The 16,311-nt window shown below is 46.9% G+C and overlaps 1 protein-coding gene across 1 annotated transcript; it reads left to right on the plus strand.

The window, feature by feature from the left end:
• Positions 1-83: 83 nt before the first annotated feature.
• LOC126579646 (AF4/FMR2 family member lilli) lies at positions 84-8,099 on the plus strand. Its single transcript, XM_050243143.1, has 4 exons — positions 84-140; positions 1,472-2,135; positions 2,365-2,504; positions 2,740-8,099. The coding sequence occupies exon 4, from the start codon at positions 2,935-2,937 to the stop codon at positions 6,112-6,114; it is 3,180 nt and encodes a 1,059-aa protein (XP_050099100.1). The 5' UTR covers positions 84-140; positions 1,472-2,135; positions 2,365-2,504; positions 2,740-2,934; the 3' UTR covers positions 6,115-8,099.
• Positions 8,100-16,311: the final 8,212 nt, after the last annotated feature.

The raw sequence follows: 16,311 nt of genomic DNA on the forward strand, positions 1-16,311 counted from the left end.
CACTACACGCAATTCGAACATTGGATTCTGCTGACGAGGCAAGTCTCGTTGGTTGTGTACGGCGTGTGGGTGTCATTATGCTGCAAACGCCCGTTGGATGCGGCAGCATTTTCTGCCGTTGGTCCTGTCGCGTTGGTCTAGTAAGTACATATTTCTCCCGTTCTCTCTCCACACCTCGCTTGTCCCCCCCTACCCCCGCCCTGGCCATCAGCATCAGAATTACGTGTAAATGTGTTGTGTGTACCCGTGTAGTGCAAGTGCGCGCGCGTACACTGTCGGTTTTCGTGTTTGTATCGTCCCCACACGAGACAGAGAGAGAGGGAGAGAGAGATACGCTGCCATGGTTGGTCCGCTCTGTGTGGGGAAGGGGGCAGGAATGGAATTGGTACGAAAGTTCAATAGCCACCACCGTCCGCCGTCCGTCCCAGATGTGCGGAAAAATGCATTCGCCGCCGGAACCGCGCGCGTTACTCGTTGGCTGACCGTTGCCGATGGAAGCTAATCGCGCGAACCACCGCATCCTGGTGGTGGAGAAAAACCTGGGGTATTTTTTGGGTGTTTCTTTTATTGCGCACCTTCCCATTTCTCCTTTCCTCGTGCGCACTTGACGCGTATATCAGGTTCAGGCGGCGGCGGCGGCGGCGTCGCGTCGCGTTCGCCTGCTCCAACCTACGCCTACCGCCCCAGCAGGACAGCATCCGCGCACCACGTTACTGTGTAATCGCGTGACGCCATTTTGTAGTCGGTCGATGTTGTTGGTTTGTTGGTCGGTCAATTCATCGCCTCTTGTTCTTTGCGCAAAAAAGAAACTCTTCCTGGCGCGGAGTTGTTGGTAGTTCGGAACACCGTTGGCGAGCAGCGTTTCCCAGAAGTACGCCGTTTTGTTTTCTTTGTTGTTCGCTCCCGGCTCTCGGTTCGCCCAGCCGCCACGCCAGACGGCGGCGCCAGCGATAGCCACTAGCAGCTGCCACTTGCTTCCCTCTAATCTATTGTCCATCGCTGTGGCGCAACACACATACATACAGATACACATGCGCCATCGTCATTGCTGGCAACGCGGCAGCAGCCTTTTTTTCTTCTTGTTCTTTGTATGCGTACACGTTGCTCCCGTCCTTCTCCTCCTTTTCCTCTCGTCTTCTGCATCTTCCCGTTATCCTTCCCACCGCTGTGGTGGTTAGTTTCCGTTCGTGCTCACATGGATGTGTGTGTGTGCGTAAAGTATGCGTGAGCTGTGACAAGAGGAAAACGGGTTTTCGTCGCGGTTTGTGTGTAGGTGTAGCTAATGTTGCTGGCGGTGAAAGCTATGCAAGCACACTAATACCACCGCAATGATGCTCTGATTGCCGTTCGGTGGAGGTGCTGATGCTGCTGGCTATATCGTTCCCGGCAGAGAGGCGCCTGTTGTGTGTCGCACCGTCTCGCGATCGCCGTTTAAGCTGTGTTTTAACTGTTTGTCTTTTCTTACTTCTAGTCGCTCGTCGTTCGATGTACGCGCGTCGCGTCTATACAACAACCCCCGTTGGCCCTCGTGACATGATTGGGCGACCGTGCGATTTGATGTGAGCGATGACGAAGACGACGACGTCGAACTGATAAAGAGTGGTCGTCGCGATTACCGACCACCGACCGCCGTCGCCGCGTATATGCTGAGTGGTGCGCGAGCAAGTGTTGAGAGTGTGTTGGGAAAATTGTGATTGTAAAGGCGACGTGGGGAAGGCGAAGTGCACTAACGAAAGAAAAAGAAGAAACGAAACGAAAAGAAAAAAACGCCAAAAGAAAAGACCAATCTGAAAAGAAGACTCCAGTGAATCCGCGTGCGTGCGTGTGAGTCTCTGTGTGTACGTGTGTGTCGCAGTGTGTGTTTGCGTCAGGCGACCTAACATACTGAATCGTAGGACGGCGGTCCTCTTCACTCTTCTGTCAGCAAGCCAAATGCAGCTCAACTCCCGATCAACATCAATCACACCACGGCAAACCGTACGCTCCACTATCTGACGACCCCCAAACCTCCCACTGACGGCAATTCCTTGTGTCCATCCACCGCCATACCGGGGAACAGGCAACATTATCCGAAACACGGCGGCGACAGCAGCAGCAGCAGCGTCCTCATCAACCCGTCGATCGATTGTGCCCGGGTAAGTGAAGTGGTCACCTGGGGCGGGAGTGAAGGGGAACAGGCCGTACAGGACAGTAGAACTCCAGCACTTTTATTCCACACACAAACACAGACACAGCCAAGCACACACTCGAGCGCGCACGCAAACACATAAACGCACACATTCAGAAGCACGCGCACACGCACTGATTCATCTCTTTTTCGTTCTCTCTTCCTCTTTTTTGGTTTTTTTTCGGTTGGTCCCTCAGCTATGCCCGTACCGTCGCCCGTAATATTATACACACCCGGTGGTTGGTGAAGAAGGACACAGGGCTCTAACCACCGCCACACCGGTGCTTCTGCGCTGCCACTGCTGAGCATCATCTCGAGATCTCGAGATAGAGAAAAAGTACGTACCCAATACTGTGCATGTGCACGTACGGCTTGGGGGAAGTTGGGGTTTGCCTAGCGTGAGGAGGAGCAGAAGGAAGGTGAAAAAAGTAGAGCAAAATGGTGGGCCTTGCTGGCCCTGCCTGGCACCTGCTCCTGCTGCTGCCGCCCATAACCGAGAGTCTCGCTGCCTGGGATGTTTCTAATCGGAGCTGGTTGGATGTTTGTTTGTTTTTTTTCTTTGTGTTTTTTAGATTGTTCTTTTGCGAGGCCTAGCTCTGGTCGCTAGCCATCATCCGGATGGGTCTACGCTTTCGTGCGAGGCACTTCAGTCCAGCAGCTTGTATTGCCGACGTAACCAGCTTCCCGGTAGTGCATATGCAGCGTCCCCGCCGAACGCTCACGTCCCGTCCTGACAGCCCGATTGCGTCCTGTTTGCCATTGCCGCCATGCGAAAGCTAAGCCTTAGCACCGGCACCGGAATGTCACGACCCTCGAAAGCAGTACCGCAGATGAAGAAGGTGATGCCCCCCGCCGTCCCAGAGATTTACGGAAAGGAGCGAAACTTGAACGGCGTCGGTTGCGTCGGTACGGGCGACACGGGCGACCGGGATCCGGTTGCGGAAATCCTTCCAGCGGCAGTGGCCGGCAGCGATCTAACGGTGATCGACGGTGGTCCTGCGCTCGGCGCCCGAAATGTGTCACAGCAAGCAGGGGCCGGGACCGGCACCACCAGTATACCGAACTCGGTCGGCCACGGACACGGAGGACGGCACGGGACCAGCGACGGTTCCATCACGACACCGACACCGGCCGCGACGGCAACACCGTCCAGCTTGGTGCTGCGCTGCACATCGGATGCCTCGGGGGTGCTGGATTACGCCCTGGACGACCAGGGCATCGATTTAACGCAATCGCCCGGCCGGGACAGCCCGGTATCCCTGTCCGGTTCGGCCGGATCGGGCTCACGTCATTCCACTGCCAGCCTGGATTCGGGGCGTGCCTCCTCCTACCTGACCGGAGCCTCGAACCTCTCGAACCGTAGTGTGAGCGGCGTCGGTAGCTACGGTGTGCTGTCTTCGCCCCGCTGCTCGGTCAGCTCCTGCTCGATCGGTTCCGGCAGTGGTGGTGGTAGTGGTAGCAGCAGTGGCGCCGGTGGCGGCGGCAGCCATCGCCTGAGCAACCACTCGAACCGCTGCGATCATGACATCATCTCCGAGTGGCTGATGGAGGTGCACTTTCACGAGTACACGTACCTCTTCCTGGACGCCGGTTACGATCTGGCGACGATTGCACGCATGACACCGGAGGATCTAACCGCGATCGGCATCCGAAAGCCGAACCACCGTGAACGACTGAAGCGGCACATCGACGCACTCAAGCTGCCCGACTCGCTGCCCAGCTTCGTACCGGGCTCGATCGAAGAATGGTTGCGGCTGCTGCGGCTGGAGGAGTACGTGCAGCCGCTGCTCGCCCAGGGCTACCAGACGGTGCACGACGTAACGCAGCTCACCTGGGAGGATCTGGAGGACATCGGTATCGTGAAGCTCGGTCACCAGAAGAAGATCCTGCTGGCGATCAAGCGGGTAAAGGATATTATCAGCGGAAAGATGATGCAGCAGCAGCAGCAGCTTCCGTATTACGCTCTGGCGGCGAGTGGTGGCGGGTCGCCCACGTCCACCACTGCTGCCATAGCGACCAGGGCACCGCCCCCGCTGCCTGGCACCGTTGGTGTACGGTGCGCACACTACACCGACGACACCGGTATCGGGTTGCGGTCCGATTCCGCGCTCGGCCTTCCTGGGCATCAGCAACACATTCCATCTGCAAGCGCCACAACTGGTGGTGTGGTTTGCGGCAACTACAGTACATTCCTACGACAGCATCAGCACCAACAACAACCACCAATCGCCCGGGGACCGGAAGACGACTCGGGTTCCGAAGTGGTCTATTACGCCCAGCAGCAGCAGCATCATCATCTTGCCCAACGCAGCAACGCGCCTCGTCAGCAGCAACTGCAACAGATGATCACCTATCCGCATGTGCATTTCGATGGCACGCAAGCCGTTTACCGGCGCAGTTCGTTCGACGACAGTGACATCACGCCGACGAACGACGACCTTTCGCATGCGATTATACCGCATCATCATCATCAGCATCAACACCATCACCTGCACCACGATCAGCAGCAGCAGCAGCAGCAGAATTGGCTACATTCCCAACACCAGCAGCAACAGCAACAGCAGCAGTACTTCCAGGGCGGTGGAACGCTACCACGACAGTACCAACGCGGCAGTTACGGTACCCGGTTAGCGTTTCTCGGTCCTTGCGCCACCGCTGGTGTGCCCGGGGGCCCGGTAGCTCCACCGCAGGGACGCCAACGCCCCATCGCCAAGATAGTCGCCAACAATCTGAAGCTGCCTGGTACGGTAGCAGCACCCACTGACACCGCGGTGGCGGATTCGGCGTCCTCTTCGGCGTCACCTTCCGCTTTGTGCTTCCCAGCGGGTGCCACTGGACTGCCCGCCTCCTTGCTGGGGCACATCGAGAACGTCGAGATGGCGACGGCCGCCCTGGATGCAATGCATTTCTCCAATTACAGTAGCGCAGCAGCTGCCTACACGACAGCCGCTCAGTCACCTCAGCAGCTCCTAAAGTACGGCATGAAACCGGGCGTGGTCGGATCATCCCAGATCGAGCCTAATGCGGCGATTTCACAACTAATATCGGGCTCTGGTGGAGAGGCTAGTCAACAGCAGCAGCAGCAGCAGCAGCCGATATATCATAATCAATTGATATTGCAACAGTCGTCAGGCCATGGTGGCAATAATTATCATCACCTCGGCCCTCAGCAGCAGCAGCAGCAGCAGCACGGTTTTACATCATCGACGCAATCCACACCTTCTCCACCGAACCAGCATCATCATCCGCTCGGTGGTGGTTCCATTCCATTCGTTGGCAGCTGCTTTACCGCCTGCCATACGCACCAGACCACCGTCGAGGTGCACAAAGTATCGACGCAGCAGCACGACAACAAATCCAACTCGAGCCTTGAATCCATCGATCAGATACCGTTCGCGAACGAGAATGCCGGCACGATTAAGCAGCGTTCGTCGCTCAATCGCCCGAGCGACTATCATCATCATCATCAGCAGCAGCAGCAGCAGCAGCAGCACCACCACCATCATCATCCAGCATTGCTTGTCACTCTATCATCGTCCTCCGCTTCATCGTCGTCTTCCTCCTCGGCGTCGACTGGATCGATCACGACGACAGCAACGACTTCGGGCGTCCTACAGAAGCAACAACAATCCTCTCCGTCGTCGTCGTCATCCATAGCCGAGAGCATCGCCAGCCCCAATAGCTTTTCGAATGACCAGACCAGCAGCTCCACTGTGCTAACAGTGGCCGCTGGTAGTACCGGTGGCGGAACAAGCGCCAAAGACGAACACCGCCAGTCGGAGGTAGCCGGGAGTGGCCAGGAGTTGACGGTGGCGACTGGTGGCGACGGTGACATTTACGGCACCAATGTGCTCAATGACATCGGCCATATGCTGGCCAATCTGACCGACGAGCTGGACGCCATGCTGGAGGATGAAAAATGCGCCGGTATCAGCGACGCGGACTGAAGGAACGTAATGCAACGCAACGGTCGTTCCTGTACCCGTTGAATGGCTCATCGTGAAAAGGGTGGGAACGAGACGGCTCCTGTTGGATCGTCCGCCCGGTAATCTCGTCTTCTCTCCGTGATCGCGATCTGCTGCACGTGAGGTCCAAATCCATTGATTGATAGAGCATTTGTTTCCCAGCGCGCGTGTTATATACCATTGTGATAATGATAATGCAAGAAAGCAATGAGAGCAAACATGGCTTTCGGGAGTTAATCGAGAGAGAGAAAGAGATGGCAGGTTGAAGGCAAAGAAGTGGCAGCTTTTATGGCGAATAGTTTAGACCCTTTTTTTAGGATGTAGTAGAATGTGTAGAATAACTCCATACATGACCGGAGGATGTTTGGACTGTTCCGTTTGTCGCTGTTTCAGGCGTTTCATTCCGTTACGTCTCCGGAGAGGGGAAATTGAAGGGAAAGCGAGGTGTGTGGGAAAGGGGAATTAATGCCGCAATGTTTTTGGGGTGCGCGTGTACGCGTCGCTAATGCTGTGACACGATCGTAGGTAGTCTCGCCTACATTTTGCATACCAATACCATTTTATTCTTCTTTTCTTTTTTTTCCCCCGAACGTTATTCTATTCGGAACATTATTCATTATTCCGTTTGAATTTTAGTCGATGAATTTTTTACGCTACGTTTTTATACTTAAGCCCAGGCTTGTCGTGGGGGCACAACAGGAACTTGTTCAGGCCATTTTTTTTTGTTTATCATTTGGATTTCTGGCAAAATGTTCACTGTCAATCTAATTTTGTCTGTCACTTTCTATTTTTCTTGTTTACTACACTTTCTATTTTTCTTTCTGTATATGGTACATACATACATGGTATTTCGCAAAGTAATCAGGACTTGTTGCATAGGAAAAATTCTGGTGACACTATCTTATCGTTGGTTTTTTTGTTTGAAAAATGCATCCTTTAGGGACTTTCAGTCCAAATTTCATGGCATGGGCATGGTCTGGTACAAGCCTTCTGAACGGCCATAAAGCAAGTATCAAGCACGTTATGCTGACATTTTGGCCATTTAGAAGGCTTGTACCGACCGCCAACCCAACATACTGTCGCTTCATGATCCATAACTTCCAGTGGACCAAATGCTATGAAATTTGGACTGAAAGTCCCTATCTTTCTTTCAAACAAAAATATCCAAATTAAGATAGCGTGACCAAAAATTTTTCTATGCAAAAAGTCCGGCTTACTTTGCGATAGACCATGTCAAAAGGAATGAAGTAGAAAAACCAAAACCCAAAACAATACACTACACTAAGGGAAAAAAAACGGATTATATGATAATTTTATGTAAGGCAATGTTTAGATGAGCGGCAGCAACAATTTCGTATGTTTTGGATGACCGTTCAATAAACACCGAGGGTTTACACCAGATTTCTCATTAAATGGAAACATTTCGCAGAAACACCGCTTCCCCCTCTGGTTTCCCTTTTGTTTTGGGAGCCGCGCCCTCTCCTCTGGTCATGTACTCTCGTGTGTGAGCACACTCGCTTACCTCTTCTCAGCCATTAATATAGATAGCTTCTGCTACGGCTGGTAGCAGGCTAATTAATAGTTCCGTAACTCCAAGTGGGATTAGATTCGGTAATCTAAATGTGAATGAGGAGCCCAGAAAATGGAAGAAAATGGGAGGATAGAAGCAGAAAGGTTTTAGAGGATACTTCTCGCTGCGGATTTGCAACGGTTGACTGTAGGAAAATGTAAAACCGTGTAGGTAGGACGTAAACCGCCACAGGAAAGCGCCCCTGGTAAGGATGCGAGATAATATTGTAATCGCGATTATGAAAACAGAAAGAAAAGAAAACAGAAAGAAAACAGAAGCGAAATGGTAACAAAACACCTCCGGGGATTTTGACAACAAAAAAATAAATGCTGCTTGGTTCTGTTTCATTGTATAATATATTGAACCATAACGTAATAAACATTGATTACAAAACTGACGAGTACTTGTCTGACTCCCTTCGTTTTACTTTTATTCGTTACTTTTATTGGTATCCGTTATTGTTTCCGTGCATTTTCTTTTTGCATTTTCCTCTATCAACGGCAGAAGCGCGTGAGCTTTTAGGGGGGGGGGGTCTGACCTGTTTTTTTGTCATACTAAACTACAACTTATCAAGAACATTTGGTTGTATATTGAGGACGATTGTGGGAAGTAAACTTCACTAACGGCTTCAAGTTTTAAGGCATGCTGGATCACTTGTAATACATGTAAAATTTGCTATTCCTTGGATAGATTATAAGTTTATACAGGTAGTCCCGTCGAGTTTTGGTTGAATTTTCCATATCAATCTTTTTGTAAACCTGGCTCATCAGGAAAATGCAAATCAACATTCTTTTCATAGATAATAAGTTTATCCAGGTATGAATTTAAAGTTTTCGATTTTAAATTTCGAGAATTTTGAAGTTGAAAAAACGAAGCTTTTTTCGAGTATACCGTAAAAATCCACGTTTTATATAATTACTTAAAAAACACATTTTCACGAAAACTCGAAGGGGTACCGGGGTAAATAGTGTCCGGATAACGCATAGTGCCGCGTATGGTGTGCGGATTTTCAAAAAGCTGTATCTTTGCCAGTTTCTGTTAAATTAATAGAAAAAAATGCACAACACTCTTGAACTGTTTTGGCATTAATGGAAAAATGTATAAAACAAATGTCACAATAAAAATTACATTCCCTTGAGCCCCCCCCCCGAAGCCATGTGACATCGAAATGGGGCCTGCGGCGGTGATGAGGGGTTTTCGGATACATGGGTGTGCCCGCGCTACGCTGTAGGACGAATGCCAGAAGAGGGAAGAGCAGTTGTGAAAATGATTGAATAAATTTATTTCGAACGATAATTATTCGTCTCGTCTTGTAAGTAGTGTCGTCTTCGCCCTTCGCTATCGTGCATGTTCGCGCGATCACTTTGCTTTTCTGTTGTGTCAGTTTGCGTATATATATATGTGTGTGGGTGTATGTGTGTATGTGTATGTATGTCTGGTTCACTTTTAGTTTATTTATTCGAAATTCAATTTAAATCCATTCATTTAACTTCACCACATCTTTTCCATTCCTCGATCCTGTCGGCCTGTTTTGCTTCTCTCTCTCTCTCTCTCTCTCTCTCTCTCTCTCTCTCTCTCCCTCCCTCTCTCTCTCTCCCTCTCTTTCTCGCTCTCTCTCTTTCTCTCTCTCTCTTTCTCTCTCTCTCTCTCTCTCTCTCTCTCTCTTTCTCTCTCTGTGTAGTCTACTTTTATACTTTTCATTTAACTTCAACCGTTTGTGGTTCCGGTTAGGTTTATGCTGTTTTTTTGTTGTTTAATGATAGTTATTAGTTTTCGGTTATGTTTTTTGTTGTGTTTGTTTAATTATCCTAATTGGAAAACAAATACGTTACAACCATTATTGAACGACTTCGAAACGCAATGATTGATTGTTGCTCTCACTAGATTTCCTCTATTTTTTTTCCTCTTCTTATTTGCTATTAATTTCCTATTCGCGCTCCCCTCCCCACCCCCGCACAACCAACACCGCTGTGATCAACCGAACAAATTGTAATTACGCCGACCATCCTCCGCTTTCCCGTTTATCGCCACTAGCAACACTGGGTTAGTTCGCAAATTGTTTGTGGGTTGCTTTCCACCGGGCACGCGCTCGCGCAAACTGTAAGATATATTTTGTTTTTTAGTATTCGTCTTCCGAAAACGTGGGAATAACAGTACTATAATTAGAAGGAAAACTTCAAAAAAGTAGCGCATATTGATAGTATTGTTGTTTATGATAACTGCTTTGCTTTGCTTTGCCGCTGTCGCTGTTTGCGGCTGGTTCCACCGAGCGCTAAAAATCGAGACAACATCACAGCGGAGAGGACACTGGAAGCGTAGCGATGCCCTGTTCTCAAAACTCAACGAAACCAAACGAACGAAGAGGAAGAAGGAGGCGCACAGGTGCCTACACCCCGCGGGGGGAATCCATAACCATCTCCTCCCTTCTTCCCCTCTACCAAACCCCCTCCCGACCCATTTCCCTCCCTCGTGCCAATTTCTTGTTCCAGCCAACTGCCTGGCTGGCCTCACTCTCCACCCTCAGTCCCACCCCACCCCCGCAATGCGTGCGGGTTTCGCTGAACGCGCCGCGATCAGTTTTGCAGCGGGAAGACTAGTAGTGTATGTGTATGTTTTTTTTATTCTTTTGCGGGGGTGGGAAAGGACACAGGAGGTGGAACTGAGGCGGTGCCGGCGATGGATTCGCGGCTCTTTGAGCGATAGCGTTGGGGACTCGCTTCAGTAGGCTGACGCTAGGTAGCTAGCTGCTGCTAAATGCATTTTCGTGCAAGCATCAAGGGTGCGCACAACTATGCTGCCCGATCGTTGAGTAGTGTGTGTTTTAATGCTGTTGAAACAAACAATATGGCTCCTAATACAATCAGCAACCCTTTTCATGGGATAAAGTCTTGTAATTCCGACAGAGGACGCATTATAATGGTTTTCCACATTTGTTCTTGTCGCAGCAACGGGTGCAGCTGTTTTAGACGAATGAAAGCTCGGCATAAGGGTACCGTTTTTCGTGCCTATTTTTTTTTTTGGGCATGGAAATCATCATCCTTTTGTGATCCATAAAAAAAGCATTGCAACAGCAAAGTGTAGGAAACTCAATCAATCATAGTGCGTTGGCGCTGATTACTGCTGGAGCGTTTCAATTGCCACCACACCCATCTACAACCCCTTTCATCTCGACAGAAAGAGGGATACAGAGAGACAGGGGGAGGGAGGTGGGGGGATGGGGCTGGGAACCATTTAAACACAACTCTACTCTCTCAACACCCCCTTCCCAAAAACCCTCTCAACCATGCTTGCTAACCTAGGGCTTTAGTCATTTGATTATTCCATTGAGCCAACGATCAGTTTCTTTTGTCACGGTGAAGGTTCACCGATCGTTGTTGAGGTTGTTCCGTGTGCCTCTTTTGCTTTTGGCCTCCTCCTGCTGCTGCTGCTGCTGCTGCTGCTGCTACTCCTCCTCTGTAGCTGCTATGTGGAAATGCTTGCTAAGCGTGCTTAGATCCTTCTTTCATTGTGTTCGCACTGTGGTTAGGCGTTTTTTTCTTGTTCTTCTTTTAAGTATGCGTTTGTATTGGCTTTTTTTACCTGTTTGCTGTCTGGTATGTGTTTGAAATTGATTCTTTGTCGTCGGTTTTATATTACTTTTTTTGGTTTGCTTTTACTTTTTGACTTTACTGTTGAACTTTTAAGCTTTAAATTTCACAATACATGGGCTGACGCTTTGCTACGCTGCGTAACTTTTTACTGTCGCTGTACTGCATCGCTGTGGCATTCCGACGTCGCTTACAAAACTAGCGCAGTAACGCTACCGCTGGTTTATTGTTTTCGAGTTCTCTCTGTTCTCTCTCTCTCTCTCTCTCTTTCTTTCTCTCTCTCTTCCTATCTTACCCCATCTTAACACCTATTGGCCGCCTTTTCCCTGTTCGTCGTTACATTCTTGCTGCGTACTTTGCTGCACCACTTCGGTGACACAACGCGCCGTAACGGAGGTGCAGGGGATTTTTTGTTAGGGTGGGTGGTGGGGGTGGGAGGGGGCTAGTGGCAGCGAGCTGCGGCTGTTGCTACCATAGTTACAGGCTACTGCTACTGTTTCGAAAGTTGTTTTTTTTTTGGTTTTTTTTTGGCGGAATACGTATAAAAATGTAACAACAGTTGTCAATTGATTCCGGCAGCTCCCGGAGGCTACCCATTATGTTGCATAGCTGGTGTATCTAAATAGATTTATGTATATCTTCCTAGGTCACTTCAGCTGCCCGTGCCATCCTTCCTCTGCTGCCTGTCAAACCCGCAAGCCCGCCCCCCCCTCCCCCACGCCACAAAAGCGCGTCAATACGCCCCATCTCCAAATGCAAATAGTTGATTCATTCATACTCCGCTACCACCCCCCCCTCCCCCCTCCCCCCTCGAGTCGATCATGCGGTGGAAGGAAAGGAAGGGAGAGGCGGTGGCAGGGTGACAGGATGGCTGCCCGTTTTGCAACCAATGGATTGCCTGGCCTACCTCCTGGCCTATCTATCGCTCCTGTTAACCGCGCGTGCATGGCTCGCTTCGCTCTCCACCTGCATCGCTGCTCCTTGATTGTATCTGCATGCTGTTTTCGTGTATTGTTTTTTTATCCTTTTAGTTTCTTACTTCAAATGTTTTTATGCTTCTCCGTCTTGTATTTCGTTTTTACTTATCATCGCCTTCTTCTTCTTCTTCTTTTTCTCTTCTTTAATGTACGTTTCGTTTTAAAAACATTTATTCCATAACAATTAACTTCAGTTTTAGCGTTTTGTTTTGATTTTTTTCTTCTTGTGTTTAATTTGCAGTTAATCAGTATTGTTATTATTAATATTATTATTATTAGTATTATTATTATTACTAGTATTATTATTACAGGAGCGCGCACCGATGAGGGGTATAGAGCTATAGTAGTAGTGGTAGTCATACTAACAATCATAATAATAACCGAACTAATAGTGATAATGATAAAAATAGGTGTTAAAAAGATATGAATTACGTTCTCCCTATTCGTGTGCGTCAGGGCGGAAGTGTGTCGTTCGCAATTTTGCGTGCGTGCGTGTCTGTGTATGTGTGTGTGTGTGTGTGACAATGTTGTGGTTTTTTTTCTTCTTCTTTATCACAGCATATGCGTGTGTTCTATTCGTTTACTGTTTCTTTCCGTGTTCTTGCTCTTTTGTCCGCAAACGAATCGTAGACCCCATTTGCACGAGTTAACTCCGCTGCTGCAACCTGAGCCGTGCGGCATCTCTTACCTCCTTCCTTCCCCCATTCCCAATTCCTCGACAATGTGTAGCAATAAGAACAGTCTGTTAGAGACCCTCATCAGGAACGGTCACCCGTGTCTAGTAAATAAAAAAAATATAAAAAACAACTTAAGTAGATGTTTTAACTGGCGCCCGAAAGCGAGGACCCACTCCTACAAAACGTCATCAGTGTACAGTATACAGTAAAAGAAAAAAACTGTACTAGTGACTTTTGTGAAGTAAAGTGCATCACTGCAGACCTGTCGACATATCTCCAGAGGAGCGGCTGAGGACCCTTAGTAGGCAACTGAACGGGAAATCTCCAAAGCAGCAACGCGGTGACCGGCACGATTCGATACCTGGACAATGTGGCTACTGTTCCTGTGAGTTTTAAGTTAATTTAGGCAATTTTTTTTTAAAGTGAAATTACGTACTACTTATATATCAAGTTAGTTAGTGAAGCGTTAGAAAATAGAAAGTGTTAGAAAGTGATTTAGTGAAGATATCGAAGAATTGAATTTGTTTTGGTAATTTAAAATTCACATTTTTGAATCAGCTTAATCACTTAATAATTATCAAAAAAACATACATTTCAATTTTTTAGAAAAAAAACATTCCCATTTTAATGCTACAACCTTCAAAACTACAAAAAATGAATCATCAAGAGTTTATTGAAGTTGGAAAGGTGCCGGACTATGTAAAGGAATTGCCCATTTTTGAGGGGCATGCTCCCAGTCTGAGTCGATGGATTTTAGAAGTCGAAAGCGTTTTAAAGCTTTACGAACGCCTACCGAAACCATCGCTCGAATATTCAATTTTGGAAGGCACTATTAGAAGGAAAATAAAAGGTGAGGCAGCAGACGTGCTAAATTCCAATTGCGTCACGGGTGATTGGAACACAATCAAAAGAACTCTTCTCCTTTATTACAAGGATAAAAGAGATCTTAAGACACTTGATTATGAATTAACAATAATCAAGAAAAAGCCGTCTGAGTCACTTAGTTGTTATTTTAGCAGGGTTAACGACTTGCAAACAGCTATCGTGACGCAAATTCACGCCGATCCTAAATATGCCAGTAATTATGTAGTGCACATAAATTATTTCAGAGAAAAGGCTTTGGATAGTTTTATTCGTGGTCTAGATAAACCACTCAACTTTTTATTAAAAAATTACAACCCCAGCTCCATCAGTGATGCTTTTAATTACTGTTTGGAATTTTGTAACATGGATGCGCGATCCGCTCCATTCCATGACAAGCCTTATCAAAACATCCCTAAGCCGAGGGATTTACAGCAACAACCTCATCAACAAAAATATAAAATAAACATTGGTCAAACAAATCCTAACTATGTACACAACAAGCCAGGGCCATCTCAACATCAACATTTCTCCAACCCGAATGCATATCAACAAAAATCTTGGAACCAGAAAACAAAACAGCAAACATCTTGGAACCCTCCAGGCAATAACGGCCCGGTTCCTATGGAAGTGGATCCGTCTATGAGATCAAATTTCAATCCACAGCACGGTCCGCAATTCAGTGCAAAACGGCCTCGGCCATCATCGTCACAACAACGATATCCACAGCAATGCCATGCTGTTGACGATAACAATATTTTTCAACCGCTCGACGCATATGCTGACAGTAGTTTTCAACCGCAAAACACATACGTTGACAATAATATGCAACCGCCCAGCGCATATGCTCACACTGGTTTCCAACAACCAAATAAACATTCTCAAGCTAATTTTCAACACCCTGACAACAATCGGTTACATTATGTGCCATGTTCAAATCCCTTGAACGAAACACATATAAGTGGGCAAGAATATTTTAATGTTCAGCCTAATCAATCCGAAACACATTTTTTAGATTGGAACGCAAATTGGTAAAACCATTCCTCCCCTATATCAATTTGCAAACAACAAAGGGAGAATTTCCATTTGTAATTGATACCGGTTCCAACATAAATATCATTTCAACGAAACTCGCACATAACTACATTTTAGCTAAACCGTATCCAATTTCGCCACATAAAATAGGAAGTGCAAGTGGCAATTTTAATGCCAATACTGCTATAGACATAAAATTTTTTGCACCAAAATGCATACAGTCGTTCCAGTTTATAGTTCACGATTTTCATCCATTTTTTGTGGGCATAATCGGAACAACCATCTTAAACAGTTTAGATGCCGATATTTCATTTCTGAATAATACAATGAAAATTACGACAGATAATGGAACACCATTGATAATCCCTCTAAAAAAATATGAAAAGGGAAACCAAAACAATATCTTAGATTTTCGAACTGATCACCTTGCAGACACTACTAAGGATAGGTTAATAAAGGTTTTAAATGAAAACAAATCTGTTTTTCATGAACCTAACGCACAATTGACGTGTGCAACAAACATAGAATGTAGAATTAATACTACTGATGATATTCCCATACATCAGCGAGTGTATCCATACCCTGCAGCATTCGTAGATGAAGTTAACCTTCAAATAAAGCAGATGCTACAGGATGGAATAATAAGACCATCTAGATCTCCCTGGACGTCACCTGTATGGGTCGTGCCAAAGAAAAACGATGCGTCCGGCAAGCCTAAATTTAGATTAGTTATGGATTATAAAAAACTTAATGAAAAGACAATAAGTGATCGATACCCGATCCCAGAAATCGAATATGTCTTAGAACAATTAAAAGGGCAAACATATTTTTCAACCTTAGATCTCGCATCAGGTTTCCACCAAATAAAGATGCATGAACGAGATATCGAAAAAACCGCTTTCTCAGTGAACAACGGTAAATACGAGTTCACACGAATGCCTTTCGGTTTAAAGAATGCTCCGGCAGTGTTCCAAAGAGCATTAGACGATATACTTAGGAAACATATTGGTAAAATATGTTATATTTACATGGACGATGTAATCGTGTTCGGAAAAACGATTGACGAGCATCTTAACAATCTACATGTGATTCTAAAGACACTCAATTCAGCAAATCTGAAGGTTCAGCTGGATAAGTCAGAATTCATGCATAAGGAAGTAGAATATCTTGGGCATATAGTATCCCACGAAGGAATAAAACCCAACCCCAAGAAGATAGAGAAAATTAAACAATTTCCTATCCCAGTAAGTATAAAAAAATTAAGGTCATTCTTAGGAATGATGAATTACTATAGGAAATTTATTAGGGACTATGCTAAAATAGCGAAACCCTTGACAAACCTTTTAAAGGGAGAAAACATTCCATCTAGCAAAAAAATTTCACTTTCGTCAGATGAGATTAAATGCTTTGAAAAATTAAAATCCATATTATGTTCATCAGATATTTTAATATATCCTGATCATAGTGAACCT

This window comes from Anopheles aquasalis, chromosome Y (assembly GCF_943734665.1).
Source record: "Anopheles aquasalis chromosome Y, idAnoAquaMG_Q_19, whole genome shotgun sequence".
Taxonomy (NCBI): Eukaryota; Metazoa; Arthropoda; class Insecta; order Diptera; family Culicidae; genus Anopheles; species Anopheles aquasalis.

Bases quoted from the DNA above. Each gene is read 5' to 3' on its own strand.
- LOC126579646 (XM_050243143.1), top strand. From the start codon at position 2,935: ATGCGAAAGCTAAGCCTTAGCACCGGCACCGGAATGTCACGACCCTCG.